Below are 21,148 nucleotides of genomic sequence, written 5' to 3'. Positions count from 1 at the left end.
ATATTGTAAATTTTTATTTGCTAAGAAGTGATACAGTGAGAGATGATCATGTAAGAAAATAGAAATTATATTTTTTTATGCTTAATTTTTTACAGGGAGATACTTTTCATTGCCTCCTTGCAGGATGAGTCAAAATCCTGATAAGTTGTTTGACTTGATGTCAAGTCTTTAGCTACTTAAGACATGATTGGTGTTGAACTGAGAATGATGCTTCCCTGGACATTGATGAAGGATTTTTGGCTTTCGAGGAAAGGACAACTTTATTAGGACAAAGTTTTGAAGAGCCCATAGGTAGCCCGTCGTTTTTAAAACCCTCTGGTAAGTTAACATCAACATGGACGATCTTATTAAGGTATGAAAGTTTTGTGGGTTTTAACAGGAAATTCATCTAGTCACAAGTTGGATGTTAAATGTAGATCACAGCAAGAAGTGTCTTGTTGAAGCGATAATCGGAATACATTAGATCAGCGTGAGATTTCTGTGCCACCATCTCACCGTTTGTTTGTCTTTCTCTCAGTATTTTACTGTCTCTCTGGAAGTTAGTACAATCATCCAAATAAACTGCTGGAGTTTATTTGGACAATGTTGTTTTCAATCTGCCTCTAGGCCTTTTGTTTTCCTCTTAGTATTATTTGACAATTGCTTACTATTAAGGATGCACTATAGCCTGGTTTATGCAGTTCGAATCAAATTTTTGTTCCACCCAAGTTTAAAATTACTAACACAAACTCTGAAATGTTCATAGACCACTAGTTGTATTTGCAAATGCAAACAATAACAAACATTTAAACTTCAGCATGTTTATGTGGTCTTGCTACTATCACAAACTCAGTGAAATTATATCAATAATATCAATGACCATTTCATAGATCTTTATCTGTTTTTCACAACTGTTCTCAAAATGGGCCATTTTTTGTCATTTATTCAGAATTTCCTGTGTTCCACTAATCTTCTTTGAAAGGCCTAAATAATGGAGAGCTGCAAACCTTTTCTTTGCTTGTCACTCATCTCCGTAAAGCCTTTGTTTTTTTGCAGTTGTTTGCCATTTCTCTGTGTCCCAGGACCTCCTTCCTAAGCTACTCTATTCAGCTGGAAAGTGAAATTGTTTTTCAGACTACCAGGCTCCTGTGGGAACACTCGGTCCTTTAGAAATAAGTTCATACCCTTTCCTGATTTGTGCCTTCCCACAATGTCATTGTGAAGGGTGGCGATGTCCCCTGACCTTTTTAATGGGTATTTTTGCAACAGGTCTGTGCTTCTCTATAAAGGACTCAGTCGATTATGTTTCTCAAGTTATACATGTAACAGATTTTAGAGCAGACAAAATGTATCTGAAGAGCTTGATTTAGGCCCAATATAAAATTAAATTCTTGCATCCATATGTAATTATAATAACAAAGATACTACTTACACCAGAGCTTATCTGCAGCAACTTCAAGAAATACTCAAGCCCTTCAAACCTTTTTATATTTCTTGACTTAACAACCACAAAGTTGAATATTTTATTATTTGATATTTTGTGGCAACCCAGCATAAACTACTTCATAATTGTGTGGACTGTATGGTGAGGCAGATTTTTTTTTCACCTATTTCTCCTTGCAAAATAACTAACGCCAAGTAAGTTTGGAAGTAGAGCATCTGTGAACATCAGTGTTCAAGTCCACAGATATTAAACTGGATTTAGATCTGAAGTCAAATTGTGATTATGCTTTATCACTAATAACTATTTTGAAGAGAGGCGTTCCTATAGTATGATGCTGACACCACAATGTTCTTCAGTGTCATTTCAAAGGAGGTCCATTTTCCACATGATAACTCCCTCCAACATGTCTTTAGCAAACTGCAAGCGGGACTTCTTCCAGCTTTCTTTCGACGATGCTCCTCTTCTCAACATTATAAAATAAAGGCCAGACTTCAGAAGATGTTACTGTAACAGTCCCATTCATTTCCTTCATTGGTGTTAATGTACTGTGGCTGGGCTCGTTTTCGTCCTGATAATGAATCACATTATTCATGCCTCACCCTCAGTTGAGCATATTATTCTCATTAGCCTGAGTAACCATATTTTTTATCAGCTGGTGATATTTTGCTGATTATTGGGTAATGGGAATACAAAAGCTAATCACACTCTGTTCTCTCTTTGATTCACACGAGCAATTAAACTGCATTAGTCATGCAGGAACACGTGACATGCTGGCCTTCTCCTGGGGTTTTGTTATTCTTAGAGAAATTAGAATTAATACAAAATTAGAGTAAATCAAACTGTGAAAATGCTAAATGTGTTTATGTTGCATGTTGACATAAGCTGTTCTGTTTGTCTTGCTTTAAATAAGCCATCATTATTATTGTTGGGTGTTTTTTTTCTGTTCTCTGACTTTATAAAATATTATCTGTGATACAATTGGAATCACAGCATAAAAAACTATTTGAGAAGACATTTTATCTTGATAGTAAAATTGTTCTGGAAGTTGCACAAGCCACAGCAATGACTCTTTCCACTGAATTATTGCAAACTAATAGCTTATCAAATTATATTGTGCAAACCAGAAAGCTATAAATACCCTGTCAGCACAAAAACAATTTCTTCTCAATTGCATTTGGTTTAATTCAGCTGTGAGAATCATTTGCCATCTTTCCTCAAGGAAAATAAACACACACAGTCCAACTTGAGATTCACAACTCTGAAAGAGTTACAGAGATGGGTGTTTCTGAGTCTCGATAAGTGAGATTGAAAACACACAAACTTAATAATCAGGGTTTTTTTCATATGAGTTACAGAATACACTGTTTGTCTTTCTGATGAGAAAATGGAAATGCATATGCCAATGGCCCATGAGAGAGTATTCCTACTCTCTCATGGGTAGAAATATAAATGGTATATTTATTTTATAAATAGCTGCACCAAATAGCTCTGATATTGGTTTTAAAGTGGTTCTGTCAATGCAGTTGTGCCAACAACAACAAGCATTCTGAGGTCAAACAAAGAGAGGACACGTCAAGGCAGAGGAATGTAGAAAAAGCTATTCCTCCTCTAATACGCATCTTCAGACACTGAATTCAAAATCGCAGTGACTTGCAAAAGTATTCATAGCTCTTGAACTTTTTTCCCCCTCATTTTTCACATTAAAACTACAAACTTGTTACATCTGGTTTCTATATGACAGATACACATTGTGAAGTCGAAGGAAAACCAGACGATGATTACAATGTGTTTTTACACATACAAAATTGAAAAGAGCGCTGTATATTTGTGTTCAGCCATACTGAGCCAAGACCCAGGAGAATCACCTACAACTGCAAGCCTTTTGGGGGGTTAACTCCTTTGCACATTAAAAGATAGATTCATTTTTGTATTTTTTTGCAATTTAGTCATAATTAAGTAATGCTGGATGCAGAGCAAGTGTGAACCTAAACTGTTGAATTTGGTGTCAAAACAAGCACATGTAATCATAATAAAATATATTGAAGTTTGTGTTTGCAAAGTGACTAAAAGTGAAATAGCCCAAAGGGTATGAATGCTGTAGGGAACAGTTTCATTGAAAGAGCAACAATTTCAGGATAAAAAATCAGCTTAATTACTTTTGTTGTAAGTATTTGAAGTTTTTACTGTCATGCTTGAAGATGGGGGTAAAGTAACACAACAATGGTGAGGAACGACTGAGACTTCGGGTCTGCTACTTAGAGGAATATTAGAAAATGATTGAAAATGTATTAAAAGACATGCATGTTGATATTTTAGTTAATTTTAATGTGTGATCTTCTCTCTTGCAGTGCCGCTTTTTGTCTGAGTTGCCAGTATCTCCATCATCAACTTAACCCTGTCTTTACGCTGGGTCACCACCAACATGATGAACGTCAATAATACTGAATCCTGGGTTTCTATCAACACCTCCTTTTCCACTCTGCCTATAACAAACACACCAGCTAACAGGAGTGGCATGGGAGCATATCTAGAAAGACTGGCCCATTTAGATGAAGGACTGTACAATGATTTCTACGGCCTCTGGATTTCGCTGATGGTCATAAACTCTGTCATATTCCTGGTAGGGTTTCATAAAGCTTCTTTACTGGCTTGTTTTCATAATGTTTATGAAATCCTTCTTATTTCCACTGCTTTGCAAAAAATTGCACACCTTGAACTTTTTCATGTTTTGCCACATTTGTATTCTCTTTGGTGTGCAATTTAAAATACCTTTTAAAAAAACTGAGTTTGCACTTACATATTCTGAAAAAGTTCCAGGGTGATTTGCAAGGCACTGTATCTCCTCCGTTGTTTTTCCAGGTGGGCATGGTGCTCAACACAGTTGCACTTTACGTTTTTTGTTACCGTACGAAACAGAAGACCACCTCAGTGATCTACACCATCAACCTGGCAGTGACGGACCTCTTGGTGAATCTATCTCTGCCAACCCGCATCTCACTCTACTACAGCGGTGGAGCTTGCCTCACCTGCTCCTACATGCACATATTCAGCTACTTTGTGAACATGTACTGCAGCATCTTATTTTTAACCTGCATATGTGTCGACCGTTACCTTGCCATTGTGCAGGTGAGTTATCACCGGTCATTTGTCTTAGTAGGTTTTCTAAATATCAGTGCTCCAACCTGGAGATCTTAAACCTAGATGTTTTAAATGTCCTGATTTCCTGTGTCTTCACAGGTTGAAGCTTCACGTCGTTGGAGGAACTCCAGCGTAGCCAAGCTGGTCTGCATTACAGTCTGGCTGTTTGCCATCGTGGTCACATACTCCTTTCTCTCCACTGCATTCCAGCACACAGGCTGCTGCATTTCAAAGCTCCTCTTCCTCACAATCACTGAGTTCTTTTTACCCCTCATCGTCATTGTGGTTTTTACTCTTCGCATTATGTGGGCCCTGACAGACCGTCGACTCATGCAGCAGAGCAGGTAAAAGGCAAGCATAAGAATAGAGAAAATCAGAACTTTTTGCTAGAGAAAATCAGAACTTTTTGCTACCACTTCACATGCATTAACCGAAGCAAGTGAAATATATCAGAGAATGAACTTACTTCTGAAGCTTTGGAAAATCCCTGATTGTATCGACTTCAGCTTATCACATTTCAGATTATGTTTCTAAAGGAAGCGGAGGAGAAGAGCCGTCCAGCTGCTGACTACTGTGCTAATCATCTTCACAGTCTGCTTCACTCCCTTCCACATCAGACAAGTGAGTATGATATACATCTACCCATCTATCTGTCCATCCAACCATTCATCCATCCATTCATTCATTGCCATATACTCATTCTGTGATTGATGTAATGTCACTTTTGACAATTTAGCATCAGAACAATTTTTACAGTCAAAATCTTATCTTTTTCCAAGTTTAATTAGCTGAACTTAAAAACAGTCACAAACAACTGGTTATTATTTTCTGAGATTTATTTGGGAACAAATACAAAAAAGCTTCAAATCAATAATTATCTTACTGACTGGTCTGGCGATTTGGGTTAATTTTGACAATTCTAACAAAACCTGAAGCATGTTTAGTTAAGACAATAAGAAAAATCTGTATTTCTATGGACACCTCCAATTCAACACCACTTAGACACCCTCTATGATATGGACAAACAGCATGTATCTTTAAATTAAATGTGAAACAGAGGCAAAATATGGGGCTATAAATACATTGGAATCTTAAAGTTGGCAACAAAAATGTTGCCAACAGGTTGCCTCTGCTTAAAATATGACTGCTTGTGACCAGAGCTGACTGGATTTGTCTTTTTTTATTGTAGGTTTTATTGTATTTCTACCCTGACATGCCTCATCAAGTGATTGTGTACCACTTAACCGTCACTCTAAGTAGCTTGAACAGCTGTATGGATCCAGTTGTCTACTGCTTTGTAACAAATAATTTTAAGGTGAGTCAAGGTCCTGTCTGGCCACTCTTCCTCATTACCATATCCACCTTGAAAACTGTGCTCTCTGCCACACGTCTATCCTTCCTTCAAATCATGATTTGTTCACCCATTGGTCAATCATTCACTTTGTTAGTCACTGAATTATTTACCACTATTACTGTCCCCAGGCTACAATGAAGCATATTTTCCGTCGTGCTGAGCCAGAGCAGACGAGTGCTGATATTGTCAGTATGCAGCACAGCTCCAAGGCCTCTGGGGGAACAGTTAGTGCCATCACCAATAACAGGATCATGATGACCAGGATTCCCAGCATACGACTGAGAGACATTTTGGATAACAGTCAGACTCCATGAAACTGTGCAAGCAAGAGGTGTTTGGTTTTATAATTGACAGAGATAAATAATTTTTTAGAACATTTGATTATCAAAAAATGGTTTCCAATGTAATGACCGTGAATCTTCAGCTCAGGACTTATAGTCAAGATATAAGTTTTTAATGTGAGTTCTACAGCAAAAAGAAATATAGGTGGGTGTGACCAATTATGGGCAATGACAAGAGACAGATTTTGTTTGCAACCAACTATTATCATGCAGAGCCATAATCATCATTCTCAGTTTTCATCTGATGATGTTCCTTTTCAGAAGACTAACAGAGGACCTTTGTATCATTGCCTGAATGAGTTAAAGGATATACAATGAAGTCTCATTGAAGCTTCTTCAGATATAATGAAATGTATTGACATCATTGCATTTAAAAATAAAAAAGTATTTGCCTTGTAAGCTAATGCTTTTACCAATGCTTCCAAAGTAAGTTTTTTAAAATCCCTATTCTTGCCCTTACATAGCTATGTAGACAGTAATTGTACTATGTAAATGTCCCTCAATCTTAAATAAGATTGAGGGACAATAAATTTAAATTTAGCACTAAATTTAGTACATCTTTAACAAATTATGTGATTAAATTGACACCTGTTATGCAACTGATTTTAAAAGTAGTAAAGATGACATGAAAAACTGCTCTTGTGAAAATGGTGATGAATGACATCAGGATAAGTTGCACTCTTATGTATTGATCATTAATTTTTAGAGTCCTTAGATTAACTTCTTACAGTAAAAAAATATTGCTCCATACAAAAATATGAAGGACATTAAGTATGGTTTCATAAAACAATTACATTTAGCAGATTATTTTAACACATTATAGACAAACATGTGCTGTTTTAATCATATTATTTGCCGCTTTATACGTTTCACCAGTTCAATTTAATATTAACACAAATAGCAACTCAGTAAAGCACAAGGTTGAAACTCGAAGTATTTAACTATCTAGACGTGAAGACTGATGTTGAAGATGAACATCAGATTATGGGCAAATGACTTTGAATGTGACATGGTAGTTAATACCAGATGACATGGTGTGAGTACTTGAAAAACTGCTGATCTGCTGGAGAAAGATCCAAAATAGAGAAAATATACTGTGTGCTATACAGTGTGCTTCAAATGTGTGGATGAAAATACCTTGATGATGTCAGAAGTCAGATGAGAACCATACATTTCAATTTACATCTTTTTATGAAAAACCATCTCAACGCATCAAACCGAAGCAGTATCTGCTACTACAGCAGCAGAAGACCACATCAGGTTTTCACTTTTTTTCAGTTAAGAACAGGAAACTGAGGTCGAAATTCACACAGGCTCAGCAAAATCAGATAAGACGAGATTGCAAAAGTATTGTCTGGTTGAATGAGTCTTGATTTCAGCTGCAACATTCAGATGGTAGGGTCAGAATTTGTAATGCACATCATGAATGCATGGATCTAACATGCCTTTTATCAACATTTCAGTGGCGTATGGTGTAATGATGTGCAGAATTTTGTTGTTGTCGTTGAGCATGCACTCATTATAACCAGTGGAGCCCAGTTATAAGAAGATCCAGGGATCTCTAAGTTGTTTAAACACCTACTTAGAGAGTAGAGCACCTTAACAAGGGTGGACATTTGTGTCATGAATGTGCACCCCATTCAAGTTTTAATATATTGAAATGATAGCAACTATGTTTTATTATTTCAATATATTAAAACCTAGAAATTATTGCTGGGGAAGAGGGATGTGTGAGTGTCTTTCCTCAGCCTGCTTAGTCTGCTGCAAAGGTAACAGAATAGATACAAAAATATTGGCGAAATAAAGTATCATGTTGACAGGGTCACATTTTTGCACCAGAAGAACTTGTTAAACTATATTTCTGAAAAAAAATCCACAAAAATAAAAGTATTACTCAAAATAGACTCCTCTCCATTTCGGTATACTTTTACATGATCAAACGCAAACTTATTTTGTTTTAAGTGAGAAATTAAAAAAATGAAAACATATCGTAAGTAATTTAATTGTTTGCTTATTTATAATATCTTGACGTCACGGTCAACACCGTTGGCCACACCCCCTCTTTGTTACTGTGGAAACCAATAAAATAGATGAGTGGAGCGCGTGTGTCAGATAGTTACTGAATTAGCTGGAGAAGCTTAGCCATGAGGCTAGCCCCGTTTTGACGTTTTTATGGGCACATTTGCGGAAAGAAATTCAAAATGCTGTAATAGTTCTATGCTCTAAAAAGGAAGACATTCCCAGGTACGTCCTGTCTTTTTGTGGTTTCACAGGAAAGAGTCTTTTGGTTTTAAGTCGTTAAACGTTTGCTGTCGAGATACATTTTAGCCAGCTTAGCTCGCCAAGGTAACGTTAGGAAACCAAGGTAGGGTTAACGTCAGCGTACCTATGGAGAGGTGTTTCTACCTGTTTTCGTGTAGACATCAAAGAGTAAAAAAAAAAAAAAACTCTATAAACTCGTGTGTACTTGGGGTGAGAGACAGGAGGAGCAAATGAAGTTTCCTAAGGCTTCCCCCCCCCCCAGCAAAACAAGTCGTGACAAGTTTATCAAGCGCTACCAATTAGTAAATTTCCACTGACAGGACATTTTTAGACAGCTTTTCTTTGACCTGAACGAGCTCTCTAAATGATATGATATGTGTATGTTATACTTACGGACTCGAGTTTCGTTTCTGCACGCAGCAAAAATAACTATTGGAATGTCGCACATCTGTAGTGGAAAAGTTTAAACATTGACACACAGTGAAAGGGAATGATTAAAAGTGTGGAAGTCAGCAGAAACATTCGCCACAAAAGAATAGAAATGCTTTATGATCGCTACCCTCAAAGCTAAACCTGCACTGCCCTTCCAGGTACGTTATAGCATTGAGAAATCTGTCAATTTAAACAGTGAACACTTGAGCAACGGGGCAGTGTTCTAATACGGGTTTTTGTTTCTCAACCCTTTGATGCATGACATATTGACTATACTTCCACGGGTGGGTCTCTTTGGACCCCTTGAAATGAATGCGACGTGCCTGGAACTTTACTACCCCTTATTGAAGAAAGGGTTAGTAATATAAAAAGTGGATTAATTTAATATAAAACATGATATTTCTTAAAATGTGTAAAAGGTAAATTAAAATTTTGAATTGCATAATATCAATAACATGCTTTTTTGAGGAATACCTGGAATATTAAGTGATGAAAACTTTCCATCTCAAAGATATTGTAAAACGATGACCTCACCGGGTCCAAAAGGACCTACTTATGCATCAGAGGGTTAATCTTATATGTCATATGTCAATTTCATGGTTTGATGCCTATTGTTTGAGGTTACAGTCTGTAGAAAGATAATCAAGTTTATGCATGGGAAAAAAAGCTTGAACCTTTGGAATTTTTCTTTCCCAAAATTGATTTGCATCATATTTTATGTCATCTACTTCAGAGCAGGGCTACATTATTCTAAACCTCAGAGGAGTTCTTGTTTCCGATTATGGAAGCCAAAAGTACAAAAATACTTTGGGCACACTCAGGGACAGTGACTTCCAAAAGTATTCAGACCCTTCGAACATTACCACATTTTGCAACTGCACTAAATGTATTTCTCTCTCCATTCCTTCTCCATTACCTTTGGCAGTCTAGAAATAGAGTTTTTTGCTTGATCTTCTGTACAAGACTACTTAAGAGCAGTTGTATTTGAATATAGTCTTGCCACAGATTTTGAATTGGATTTTGACTCGCAGGGTCATTCTAACACAAATATATCTAAATAATTGTACATTTGGTGGTATGGTTAGCATCATTTTTTTTGATGAAAGGTGAACCTCCCCTGCAGTTTCAAGTTTTATGCAGCCTTTAACAAGATTTCTCTAAGTATTGCCCTGTATACTTCCCATGAACTACCTCCTGTGTTCCTGCTTAAGAAACTGTAGGGATGTTGTCCTCAGTGTTGTTTGCAACTCTGAATTGCTGACAGTTTTGCAAATAGGAAATTGTATTTGTGAGAATAAAATCAAGTCCATGATTACTAATTGTGTGACTTATGGAAGTGATCTTGCGGGATTTCATTTAGGACATCAAATTAGAAAAAACCTGCATGCCACATTTCTCAAATGTTTCATTGTAAAAACATTTTTCTTTTCCTTCAGTGAAAAGAAAAATCACAATTAGTGCATCACAATTAGTGATGTACTAAATTGTATTGGTACATCACAAAGAAATCCACTAAAATATAATGAAAGTTATAATTGCTACAGGAAAAATTTTGAATTTGTTCAGAAATACGAATGTTTTTGTAAGAACCTACTATGGTGTAAAAACAATGTGTTGACAGATTATCGTCTGTGTTACATGTTAACCTTTATTACTGGTTCTATGGACTTTTATCTTTTCCAGACGTGTGCTATTTTCTGTCCAGTTGGATCAGCACAAAGTTGGAGACCCTTCAATTCTTTACCTGGTTTTCTACAAGCAAAACAACTGGAAATAATAAGAATACAACTTCTTTCCAATTTTTTAAAAATTACTATTTTTCTTTTTTTGCAAGTGACCTTTAGGCTCTCCATCACTTTGCAGTAGGGCTTAAGAACCGTCTTTGCTGATTTTATATCAGTGTAATGGCTACATGTCTAATCACTATTCATGGCATATTTATCCCATTACAATGATGATTCATTTCTTTTAACTCAATATTACTTAATGCTACACATGTGTAATTTTTAGAAAAATAAACTATTCCTACTCAATAATTGAACAAGAGTAGGGCCATTGACATGTGTATTTTTAGTATTGTCATTTAAAATTTCTTTTGGATGAATCTAAATGAGTGGAGTTGTCTTGGGATTTCAAGGACGTTGCGAAAGAAACAAACCACAAAGTTCAAATGAAGACAGACCAAATTGAAATGGGAGAAGATGAGGATCATAAGGCCCTGGATCTTCCTGACGACAGAAAGCCCAACAGAGTCATGAAAGATGATAAAAGTGAGGATGAAGAGGAGGAGGGAAAAGCAGTTCAGATTCCCTGGTATCGCTGGGTCATGCATGCGGCTGTGATGTTTGGACGAGAGTTTTGCTACGCCATGGAAACAGCTCTGGTGACACCAGTTCTTCTACAGATAGGTAAGCAGTACTGTCTTTCTTAAAGCCACACTCCTGTCTTGCCATATTACTTAAGTGAGTATGTATTAAAAAGTTGAGATGAAAAATGTTCAATTTACTCAAAGAACCTGTACTCGTGCAGTTTGACCACTGAACTGGTTCAAAAGATGCAAAGCACACATGGTACTTTTCTATGTTTTTCTACAAGTCCAATCTTGCGGTGGGTAAAGTCATTACTCACTCTGCTTATGTAGGTTAGCACAGCTACTTCAGTATAATGTCAGTGCAATTATTTTAAACTTATGCTGACAAAATTTGCAGCTATCTCTTTTTCCTTGAAGGTATTTCAGCGACAGAATAGTGACCAAATTCCTTCAACATTGTCAGGACATTAAACCAATTTGGCCCACAGTTGGCCATGATGGTTGTGTTTGTTCATTTTCTTTATTGGAGTGGTTGGGTTTGAATGTTTGAGTTTTAAGTAAGTCTTCATGATTAACAGTTCTCATGAGATATTGGAAAAACAGTAGTTTCTTGTCATTGGATTAGACTGGATGTTTCCGTCTGTCTCCCAAGCTGCACTTCTGTGTTATGTAACAGTAGTATCCACTGAGGGGCTTTAGCATGGTGTTAGATGTCAACTTTGCCAGCATAGCAGAAATGAAACAAAGACAGCTTCCCCTGCCAAGGTATGCCAAGAATGTGTAACACAGCACATTTCATGTTCACAATGTTCTCCTCTTCTGGTGTATAAAACTTTATTTACTGTATTTTTGTGCTTTTTTTTTTTGGCATTTGCTAAAAATCAGCCAATGCCAATTCTTAAGGCATTGGCTGTGGTACATTTTTCCTCTGTTGGTATTGTCAGATTAACCTTTTACATTTGCATAGTTCAATGTTCATATTGGTTGATTGATAGACTTTTAGGTCACTCTGACAGAGTTCTGCTTAAAATATTATCAATGCTATACATATTTTCAAATTAACATTTTTGATTTAAAATGGTACATCTAAAACTGCCCCAAAATTTTCATTATTTTGTGAATAAGTATAGTTTACAAATTGTACAAAGAAACATGTTCAGTTTTCTTTAGGGGCGCACCGATTACCGACCTTTTAAAAAGCTTAGCCTGCCGATTCCAATTTTGGCTGATACTAATCTTTTTTTGTCTGAAATGTTCCTCAATATACAAAGAACGTTGTTGAGTTGGAAATAGTGGGGTCACTGTTGTTAATTGTAAATGTGAGAATGTAACTTTGTAGGTCAGTCTGTTAGTCAAATCTTTCTCACCGGAGAGCAAAAGAGGACAGTGTTTGATTCTTACACATTTGCCAAGCTCGATAAGATCGGCTTCTTATGTAAATCGGCCAATCACCGATCTCCCAAAATTAAGGAAATCAGTGGACCCCTAGTTTTCTTTCAGTGTTATAAATATTTTTATGTATTGGTGGTTTTCCAAATTAAAATAATAGACAATCTGTACTAAATATATTTTTTATAACTTTCCTCTGAAGGCAGTCATTTAAGGAAATGGGCATCGTTGTGGAAATGAAACACTTCATTCAAATATGATTGTGATATCACAGAGAGAAGCAAAATAAAGAATCTAAATGCAATGCTTTAACACTTTGAAGTGTCTAAAGAAGATGAACATATGTCTTAAGGTTTCACATTAGGTCTTTCCAACAGATAAAATTTAAGCCTTATGTTTCTACTGTGAAGTCTTATTTTGGGCATAATATGAACTGTATTATTTGAATGACTTCACTTTGTGTTTTCTAGGTCTTCCTGAGCAATATTACAGTTTGACCTGGTTTCTCAGTCCCATCCTGGGTCTTTTGTTCACCCCCCTGATTGGCTCAGCCAGTGACCGCTGCACTCTGCGATGGGGCCGGAGGAGACCATTCATTCTGGTTCTTTGCACAGGAGTGCTAATTGGTGTGGCATTATTTTTAAACGGATCATTGATTGGTAAGACAGAGTCTCAGATGGAGTCACCCCTCTGCAAGGATTACAGTTCTTACAGCTTAATCCACTTTGTATTTATTTTGTTTTTTTGTTTCAGGCCTTTCTATTGGTGACAACCCAAACAGCAAGCAGCAGCCAATTGGTATTGTTCTTACTGTTGTTGGTGTTGTGGTGCTGGACTTCTGCGCTGATGCCTCTGAGGGACCAATCAGGGCTTACCTTCTTGACGTTGCTGATGCTGATGAGCAAGACATGGCTCTGAATATACATGGCTTGTCTGCTGGTAAGTCGCACGTTTACATTTCACTATTTTTGGTATTATTGGTGACATCTACTATAAACACCTAGTATGTAGAATTTGTGACATTAAATGACATTAACTTTGAAAATGAAAATGACATAAGTTTATAAGTGATATTAAACGTTTTCTTTAAAAAAAAAAGTACTATAAATAGAAGTAGTACTTGAAGTTACTCTAACAAAACATTTAATGTTTCGGGAAATTGAAGGGAAAAATAGCACAGTTTATGAGCCACAAATAACTAAACAAAAAAAATCAGTGGTGGTCATTTTGTGCAGAAATTGCATGAACACACTTCAAACTGCCAAAACTTGCCTTTTTATAAATGGCTTTATTAAAAGTGCTCAGTTTGGGTTGCAAAAATCTAGGCCCTAAAATTAAAAAGAAATACATGAAAGTTAATCAAATTTTGCATGATGATGTTAAAAACATTATAGTGGTCTGAATTACAGCTGAAATGATAAACCAGATTAACTGTGATGAACCAATTACTGAAATAATTGTCAACTAATTTAGTAATTATTAATTGGAGTATACAGACACAAAAAGGGCTATTTGCTGAAAGAATGCCACACTCAATAATTAAGATATAAAACCTTTGTCTGAAAATGTGTTCTACCCAAAACTCCTCAAGGTTTGAATTCTGCAAAATAAATAGAAATATTTTTAAAAAATAAACTAAGCACCCATTTTTATTAATTATTAATGGGTTAATACAAAAACTAGTCACAGATTAGCCAAACTTGATAAGTCGAGAGACCAGAGCTTTTCACTTGTTGATGTTAGAAGCATTTGTTTAGCTGCAGATGTCTTTTGACATAAATCATCAAATGCTAACTAAAGGAATTGATTAAATGTTTATTTTCTTATTTGAAAAATTTATTTGCATTTTTTTAAATGTGTTTCTAATATAAAAGAGCTTATGTGAAAAGGGTATATATATATTGTCGAAATAATTGATAGAATAACCAATTACTAAAAGAATCATTAGTTGCAGCTTTAGTTTGAATAATATTGGAAGGCCAAACGTTTTGAATATTAAGATTATGTAGAATATTTAATTGCTTTTTAATGTAATATGTCGGCATGAAGAAATCTGAGTGTGAATTTAAGTGACATTTTTATTTCAGGAATCTTTACTGTGCCTTTTCTGGTTTTCCAGGACTTGGTGGAGCAGTTGGCTACATGTTGGGAGGCCTTGACTGGACCGGCACTGCTCTGGGTAGAGCATTTAAGTCACAGGAACAGGTCCTCTTTCTTTTTGCTGGGGTTATCTTTATTATTTCTGTAACACTGCATATGCTCAGTATCCCTGAGAGGACATTTGCTTCAGTCAACCAACTGAAAGATGGAGAAGATGATGAGTCCACCAGTCAGTTGTCTGTAAAACTGCCTGTCTGCACACGACCTTGTCTCATTGCAATTGCAGAGGAAGATGTTTTTGCACCATCCTCTTGCCAAGAAGAGAAAGAAACGAATCCCGAGGAAGCAGAAATGGATTTCCTTGCTGTGGACAGAGTTCGGAGTAAAAGTGATTCAATCCTAGCCATGCCAGATGCTACAATTGAGTTAGACTCTGACCTTCACCTAGACAGGCAGATTTTCTTGCCTGAAATGCCTTCATCACCAGAAGATCTGGACAATGCCTTTAAGCCATCAGGTCTGGAGTTGTCATCTCCTACTAATGACCCCACCTCTCAGACTAATGGGGGAGTGTTTGTAGAGCCTACAAATACAGATGTGCCTCAAATAAAGGATCCAACAAATGGCCAGCTTTCTGTCCCTCAGGCCATTTCTGCCTCAGAGAATTCACACGTACAATGGGTAAGATCATCCACTGTGAATACAAATGTTATTTATTTTGACTTAAAATCAGTTTTAGAACATAGCTAATCTTGTAAATTGTCTGTATGCACTTAACTTTGGTATGTATGACTGCCTAGACAGAAAACGCACGTGCTTGCAAAGTGTAGAAACCTGTGACATTTGTTTGGATTTTTAATTGGTACCTCTGCATCTCTCTTCTTTTAGCATGAGCTCTCTGCTAATGGCACCAGTGCTGTTTTGCCTTCCTCTCGAGCCTTGAATACAGGTAAAGGCCACACCTCCACCAAACCAGGGACCCGCACTGGCAACACTCCGGTCTCATCACGGCAACATCCAACAACCTTCTACCGACAGGTAGACTTATTTTATTTATTTCATTTATTTTCTCCGATTTATTTAAGGAATTTAATTTATTCTTGCATAATGACAGTTACTACAATATCTAATTTGCCTTTGGGAATAATCATGATTGACACTGGTTCTTTCTTCATCTTTAGCCCTCCTTTACATTTTCATACTATGGTCGAGTGGCATTACAACGCTATAGACTGAAACGCACAAGACTCACAGGCCCTCGGCCAATCACCACCTCCCGTAGTCTGACTGATCTGCGAGGCATCCGGGGACCTGTGCACAGAAGAAAGAGGCAGCTGTCTGCAAGTAGCCTTTCATCTGAAGGCTCCAGCAGTGTTGGAGAAATGGAGAGGGGTACAACTGTGAAGCTTCTTTGGCTATCCATGTTCAAGGTGAACTAAACTTTGTACTATTGTACTTAGTACAGGGTTACCTATACAAAATTTGAGGGAATCTTGTGGTTGTACATTAAAGGAACCTGTCTCGTGGAGAAGTCGGTGCTTAAAAGGGGTCTGAAAAGCTTTTGAATTGAGATGAGTACGAACAATGCATAGAAAGGAAATAAGAGCGCACAGGTTGTTCGTTCGTTCATTCATTCATTCATCTATCTATTCTTGCATTTGTACATTCTTTGATGTATTGAATCATTAACTTTCCACCATCTATTTGGTTTTCCAATCCATTATTTCCGATTAATACAGGTTCCGAATTAAAAGCCAGATCATCAGTAATGCTTTTCACTTATTTACACTAAAGTTTTGTTTTTAAATCTTTAAAAATTGGCATGAAAATTTGAGCTCACAAAATGTAAAAACTGATTTAAACTTTAGTCTAATTGTCACTCTTTTTATTTCCCTGTTCTGCAGATGCCAAAGCAGCTCTGGAGACTGTGTGTATGTCACCTCCTTACATGGTTCTCCATTATAGCTGAAGCCGTGTTTTACACTGATTTCATGGGTCAGGTCATTTTTCATGGAAATCCTAAGGTAAAGGCATATGTCTTTTTGGTCTATTTCAAATAGGATATTGAAATTGTGCGTCACATATTATTATTATTCATTTATGTTCCATTCAAGCTGTGCAGTCTCTTTGTCTTGCATTAAAGCCTGTGTTCTGCTTTCGTCAGGCACCAGGCAATTCCACAGAGCTCCAAGATTATCACAGAGGAGTACAGATGGGGTGCTGGGGGTTGGTGGTGTATGCTGCAACTGCTGCTGTCTGCTCTGGTAAAACACAAACCCTGTTTTTCATCTTGAGAGTACTTAGCACTGAGCAAGCTACCAAATTACACAAAAGGAAGTTGCAGAGAATACAGTTAAGCTTCCTTTTTTGTCCCTTTAATGTGTTGAATAACCAAAAACCTCTCCCCTGTTTCAGCCATTCTGCAGAAGTCTTTGGATAAATTTGATCTGAGTATTAGGGTCATCTACGTTGTGGGAACTTTGGGATTCTCAATAGGTAAGTCAAATGGGCTGCATAGTTTCATGTGATGCTTCAAACTTCTATTTGTGTTCATTCAAAATCCTTCAATTTTTGCTAAAGTTCTGAATTGGACTATAGAGCATCCACTTTTTTAAGTACAACATTTTGACAAGATTGCTGCAACAATTACAGGTATATTGTTCTATTCATTAGCAAAGGTTACTTAGCATAACCATTATCAGATTCCACTGTTGAGTTGGAACTCGACATTGATTGGGTTGGGTTTGACATGGTGTTTGATGATTGAATGATCTAATAGTTTCTCAAAGAGACGCATGAAATAATCATGTTGACATTCTCACTTATTTTGTATTTAACCCATTTTTAAAGTCTTCCTAAATTTTGCTGTATTACATTATTATTAGGAACTGACATCGTTATTACATTGTGTTTTTCTTTCTTTAGGAACTGCAATTATGGCATTATTCCCTAATGTTTATGTTGCCATGGTGATGATCAGTACCATGGGAATCATCTCCATGAGTATTTCATACTGTCCCTACGCTTTACTTGGACAGTACCATGAAATCAAAGAAGTAAGATCAGAAACAAGTTCACCACACGTTGTTTTGATTCTACATTTTAAAAAGCAAATGTAAAATATTTCACTTGCTGTTTTAGTTTCAACCTAAAAACTCAGTGGATTTACTTTTGTTTTGAAATAAAACAAGATTTTTTTTCTTTAAAGATTGGCAAGGCAATTTTTTTTTCCTATGGCACGTATCAGCAACGTAGCAATTCAAATTACACAATTAAAAAGAAAATGAAACAACAGGCAAGGCATTATGTTGCTGTGAGAGGTTAAAAACAAACTGCATGTCTGCATGAGTTGCTTTCCATGTTATTAATGGAAACCAACTGTAAACAATTGGGTTTTATCACTTGATTTGAAGGAACTGAACTCAGTTTCAGAATTTTTGCAGTTTTCTTCAAGATTGTTTCAGTATACAGGAGCATAAATGCTGAATGCCGCTTTCATGTTTGGTTTCAATTCTGGTGTTGTAGACTTTAATCATAAGACTCAAGTGACCTCGTAGATTGATACAATGACAACAGATCTTTAATGTTTCTTGGTACTAAGCCATTCAGTGATTTATAAAAGTACTGTAAAGTATATTCTCTGACATGCAGGAAGCCAATGTAAGGATGTCAGATAAATATTGACCATTTTTATTTTGTTCTTTCTCAGTATATTAACCATAGTCCAGCTGACACTCGAAGAGGCTTTGGTATAGACTGTGCTATACTAACCTGCCAGGCAAGTCCAGTTTTTACTTTCACTTAAAATGATCAGAATTTAAAATAAAGATTTTGCTCTTACAGTTCTTAATCTGTGATGTTGTGATTTTATTTCATTTCCAGGTCTACATCAGTCAAATTTTGGTTGCATCAGCTCTTGGATCTGTAGTTGAGGCTGTCGATAGCGTACGTGTCATTCCAGTTGTTGCCTCCGGGGGCTCCTTCCTTGGATTCCTCACCGCTTGTTTCCTAGTAATTTATCCTGACCCAGAGCCAAGTAGTTCTGTAGATTATTAGGACTCTGATGTTCTACTGGAGAAGAGGATCAGAATAGTAAAAGGATCAGAATAGCAACTAGAGATGAGCTCTGCTCAACCTCACAGATCAGACCAGAGAAGACGCTGTTGCCTAAGGGTAGAAAAGGACTACCATGATGGATTAACTCAACAACCAAAAACTGCATCATGAGTAAATTATACCAAACCTTGCTGGTGTGCATATGTGATGAGCTGTACCATGTGTAGCAGAAAAAAAAAACAAAGAAGGAAAACATGACTGAACAATGATATTCCATCTAGTAAAAACGTAGATCACTAATGTAATCTAAATGTGAATTGGAGGAGATTGTATATTAACAATGCCTGCTTGTGCTGCTCTGTTTGTGGAGTTGCTACCTCAACACTAAGAAAAATAATGTTTAGCCAGTTCATCACAACAACCAAGACTAAGCTTGAGCTGCTGGTAAAGCTGTTGAAATTTATTTAGTTCAGACTACTGGAAGCACAAAGCACTTTGATTTTTTTTTAGCAGTGCTGCCACTCGGATGGTGCCAAATATCACCAATATGTCACATTGCTGCTGCTTCTAAACTGCCAAATGGACAATCATAATGCTGTAGAAGGGATACTTGGTGCAACCGGCATATTTTTAGATTAAATACAAATGTGTATATATATATTCCACTTTTTGGTGGACTTCATGACATTTCACTGCCATTTTACAAAGCCAAAAAATGTCAAAAGGTACAAAGCTCTTGAGTTTATTCTAGTTGCATAGGTGTTATACAATCAAACATAGGATTTTTCTTTACTTACACTATAGTTAATAAATGTGTCCATAATGGTTCATTCTAGCAACATATTTCAGCCTCAAGAGAGTTATTTCCAGTTTTTAAATCAAATTTGTGATGATTAAAAGTTTATCTCTCAGGGTATTTTGTAAAACAAATTGTGACTGCTGGGCTATTTTGAACAGTTTGGATAGAAAATCAAATGTTTAATGTCGATTTCAAATCTGTGAAGCGCATTCTTGAATATAAGCAGGAAGGAAGTTGAGAATTGGAGACGAGTAGGGACTTATTGAAGTTGTATCTTTGTGCCTTTCCTTGAAAGCAAATTGACCTTTACCCTGTTGTGCATGCTTATGAGGTAAACTGTAAATCTGTCCTCTGTTAGAGAGCTACACCAGGGAATACATTGCTCCAGAATAATGAGTAAGAAAGTTTAAAAAAAAAAAGAAAAAAAAGTGCACAATTACACAGAAAGCATGTCTGGTATTTGGGGCAGATTAAGCTTCCAAAGTGCATTTAATAGTTGTGGAGCTACAGCAGAATGTCATTATGTGGTGTGAATTCAGAAAGCAGATTTTTAAAGCCTGATGTAGCGTTTGTGTCATTTGTAACATCCCAATCATCTGTGCTGAAGGATCACTTTGGATGGCTCATTTGCAAAATTTAAAGTATCATTATTACTCAGCTCAGGAGGAACATCAGACCTGTCTTATGATGTTGAAGGGTTTTCTGTTTTTCTGTTACCTTCTGTTGCAGGAGTTTACTGTGCTCCCCAAATGTATCATCTTTGTCTTGTTTTCTGGCAGTGTCAGCATGTTGAAGGAAATAATCAGAAATGAAACTGAGGAAATTTCTTTGTAACTTCAAACAAATGCCATACACCTGTTTTCAGATGCTTTTTTCCCCCCAGTCGGCTCAAAACTAATAGTGATGAACATTTCAGAAACACTTTTTTCCTACTTGGGTTATATCACACCTTTGTCAAAAGTAAAAAATTCTTAGTAGCTTATCAGTAACAGAAACTGGGACTTAAATTTTCTTTAATCTGAGAAAACGGAGCAATGTGTTGAATGCTTTTAGTTTAGTTCAATTATTGATTTTTTCCAAATATTTTTTTCATATTGCCTTAGACCTCCCATATTAGGAGGTCTTGCATTGTATATGTAGTAGTTATTTTTTGACATGGTTTGTATTTTTTTTTTATCTAACAAATGAGCACATTGTGTGTTCTCTAAGACAAATTTTTGGTTCTGTGTGTTTGTGTACAGAATTTTGTAAATTGTCCTGTTAATTGGAGATTAATGGGGAACATCTGTCATCAGAAATGAATCCAACAGTGGTCCGGTTAATTCTTGAGTTTCTGTTACACCAGAACTCAGACGGAGAAAAATATGGGGCAAAATAAATTTTACAATTTTCAAAAAATATCTTAACATTTCTGACTCCATAAGTTAAAGCTGTTCCAAATCTTTTTTTTTTTTTTTTTCTCCATTTACATTTTTTTTTTTTTTTTTTTTTGTATTTTAGATTTTTATAGTGCAAATGATCGAACTTTGTTTTTAATTTAAGA

The 21,148-nt window shown here is 36.3% G+C and overlaps 2 protein-coding genes across 5 annotated transcripts; both read left to right on the top strand.

The window, feature by feature from the left end:
• Nucleotides 1-108: 108 nt before the first annotated feature.
• Nucleotides 109-6,668, top strand: gpr20 (G protein-coupled receptor 20). Its single transcript, XM_055047916.1, has 7 exons — nucleotides 109-318; nucleotides 3,772-4,043; nucleotides 4,283-4,549; nucleotides 4,661-4,905; nucleotides 5,098-5,182; nucleotides 5,751-5,876; nucleotides 6,044-6,668. The coding sequence occupies exons 2-7, from the start codon at nucleotides 3,846-3,848 to the stop codon at nucleotides 6,227-6,229; spliced, it is 1,107 nt and encodes a 368-aa protein (XP_054903891.1). The 5' UTR covers nucleotides 109-318; nucleotides 3,772-3,845; the 3' UTR covers nucleotides 6,230-6,668.
• A 1,694-nt stretch (nucleotides 6,669-8,362) lies between these two features.
• LOC129371469 (solute carrier family 45 member 4-like) lies at nucleotides 8,363-21,021 on the top strand. 4 transcript variants are annotated; one of them, XM_055048069.1, is made up of 14 exons: nucleotides 8,363-8,500; nucleotides 8,939-9,108; nucleotides 11,088-11,358; nucleotides 13,121-13,309; nucleotides 13,404-13,589; nucleotides 14,770-15,431; nucleotides 15,639-15,788; nucleotides 15,932-16,180; nucleotides 16,655-16,774; nucleotides 16,915-17,014; nucleotides 17,166-17,246; nucleotides 17,676-17,806; nucleotides 18,460-18,528; nucleotides 18,633-21,021. In XM_055048069.1, the coding sequence occupies exons 2-14, from the start codon at nucleotides 9,067-9,069 to the stop codon at nucleotides 18,804-18,806; spliced, it is 2,424 nt and encodes an 807-aa protein (XP_054904044.1). In that variant the 5' UTR covers nucleotides 8,363-8,500; nucleotides 8,939-9,066; the 3' UTR covers nucleotides 18,807-21,021. The 4 variants fall into 4 exon arrangements, with proteins under 4 accessions (XP_054904044.1, XP_054904046.1, XP_054904047.1 ...); XM_055048071.1 differs by having other exon boundaries at nucleotides 10,634-11,358; XM_055048072.1 differs by lacking the exon at nucleotides 8,939-9,108.
• Nucleotides 21,022-21,148: the final 127 nt, after the last annotated feature.

The sequence above is a fragment of the Poeciliopsis prolifica genome, unplaced genomic scaffold (genome assembly GCF_027474105.1).
Source record: "Poeciliopsis prolifica strain line A6 unplaced genomic scaffold, Auburn_PproV2 SCAFFOLD026, whole genome shotgun sequence".
NCBI classification, from domain to species: Eukaryota; Metazoa; Chordata; class Actinopteri; order Cyprinodontiformes; family Poeciliidae; genus Poeciliopsis; species Poeciliopsis prolifica.
Note: the sequence above shows the minus strand (reverse complement) of the source record. Positions and strands in the feature narration are given on the sequence as shown.

Coding starts and splice junctions, on each gene's coding strand:
- gpr20 (XM_055047916.1), top strand. CDS start 3,846: ATGATGAACGTCAATAATACTGAATCCTGGGTTTCTATCAACACCTCC. Junction 4,044..4,282: donor TAAACTCTGTCATATTCCTG/GTAGGGTTTCAT, acceptor TTGTTTTTCCAG/GTGGGCATGGTGCTCAACAC. Junction 4,550..4,660: donor GTTACCTTGCCATTGTGCAG/GTGAGTTATCAC, acceptor GTGTCTTCACAG/GTTGAAGCTTCACGTCGTTG.
- LOC129371469 (XM_055048069.1), top strand. CDS start 9,067: ATGATCGCTACCCTCAAAGCTAAACCTGCACTGCCCTTCCAG. Junction 13,310..13,403: donor TTTAAACGGATCATTGATTG/GTAAGACAGAGT, acceptor TTTTTGTTTCAG/GCCTTTCTATTGGTGACAAC. Junction 16,775..16,914: donor TTTTTCATGGAAATCCTAAG/GTAAAGGCATAT, acceptor TGCTTTCGTCAG/GCACCAGGCAATTCCACAGA.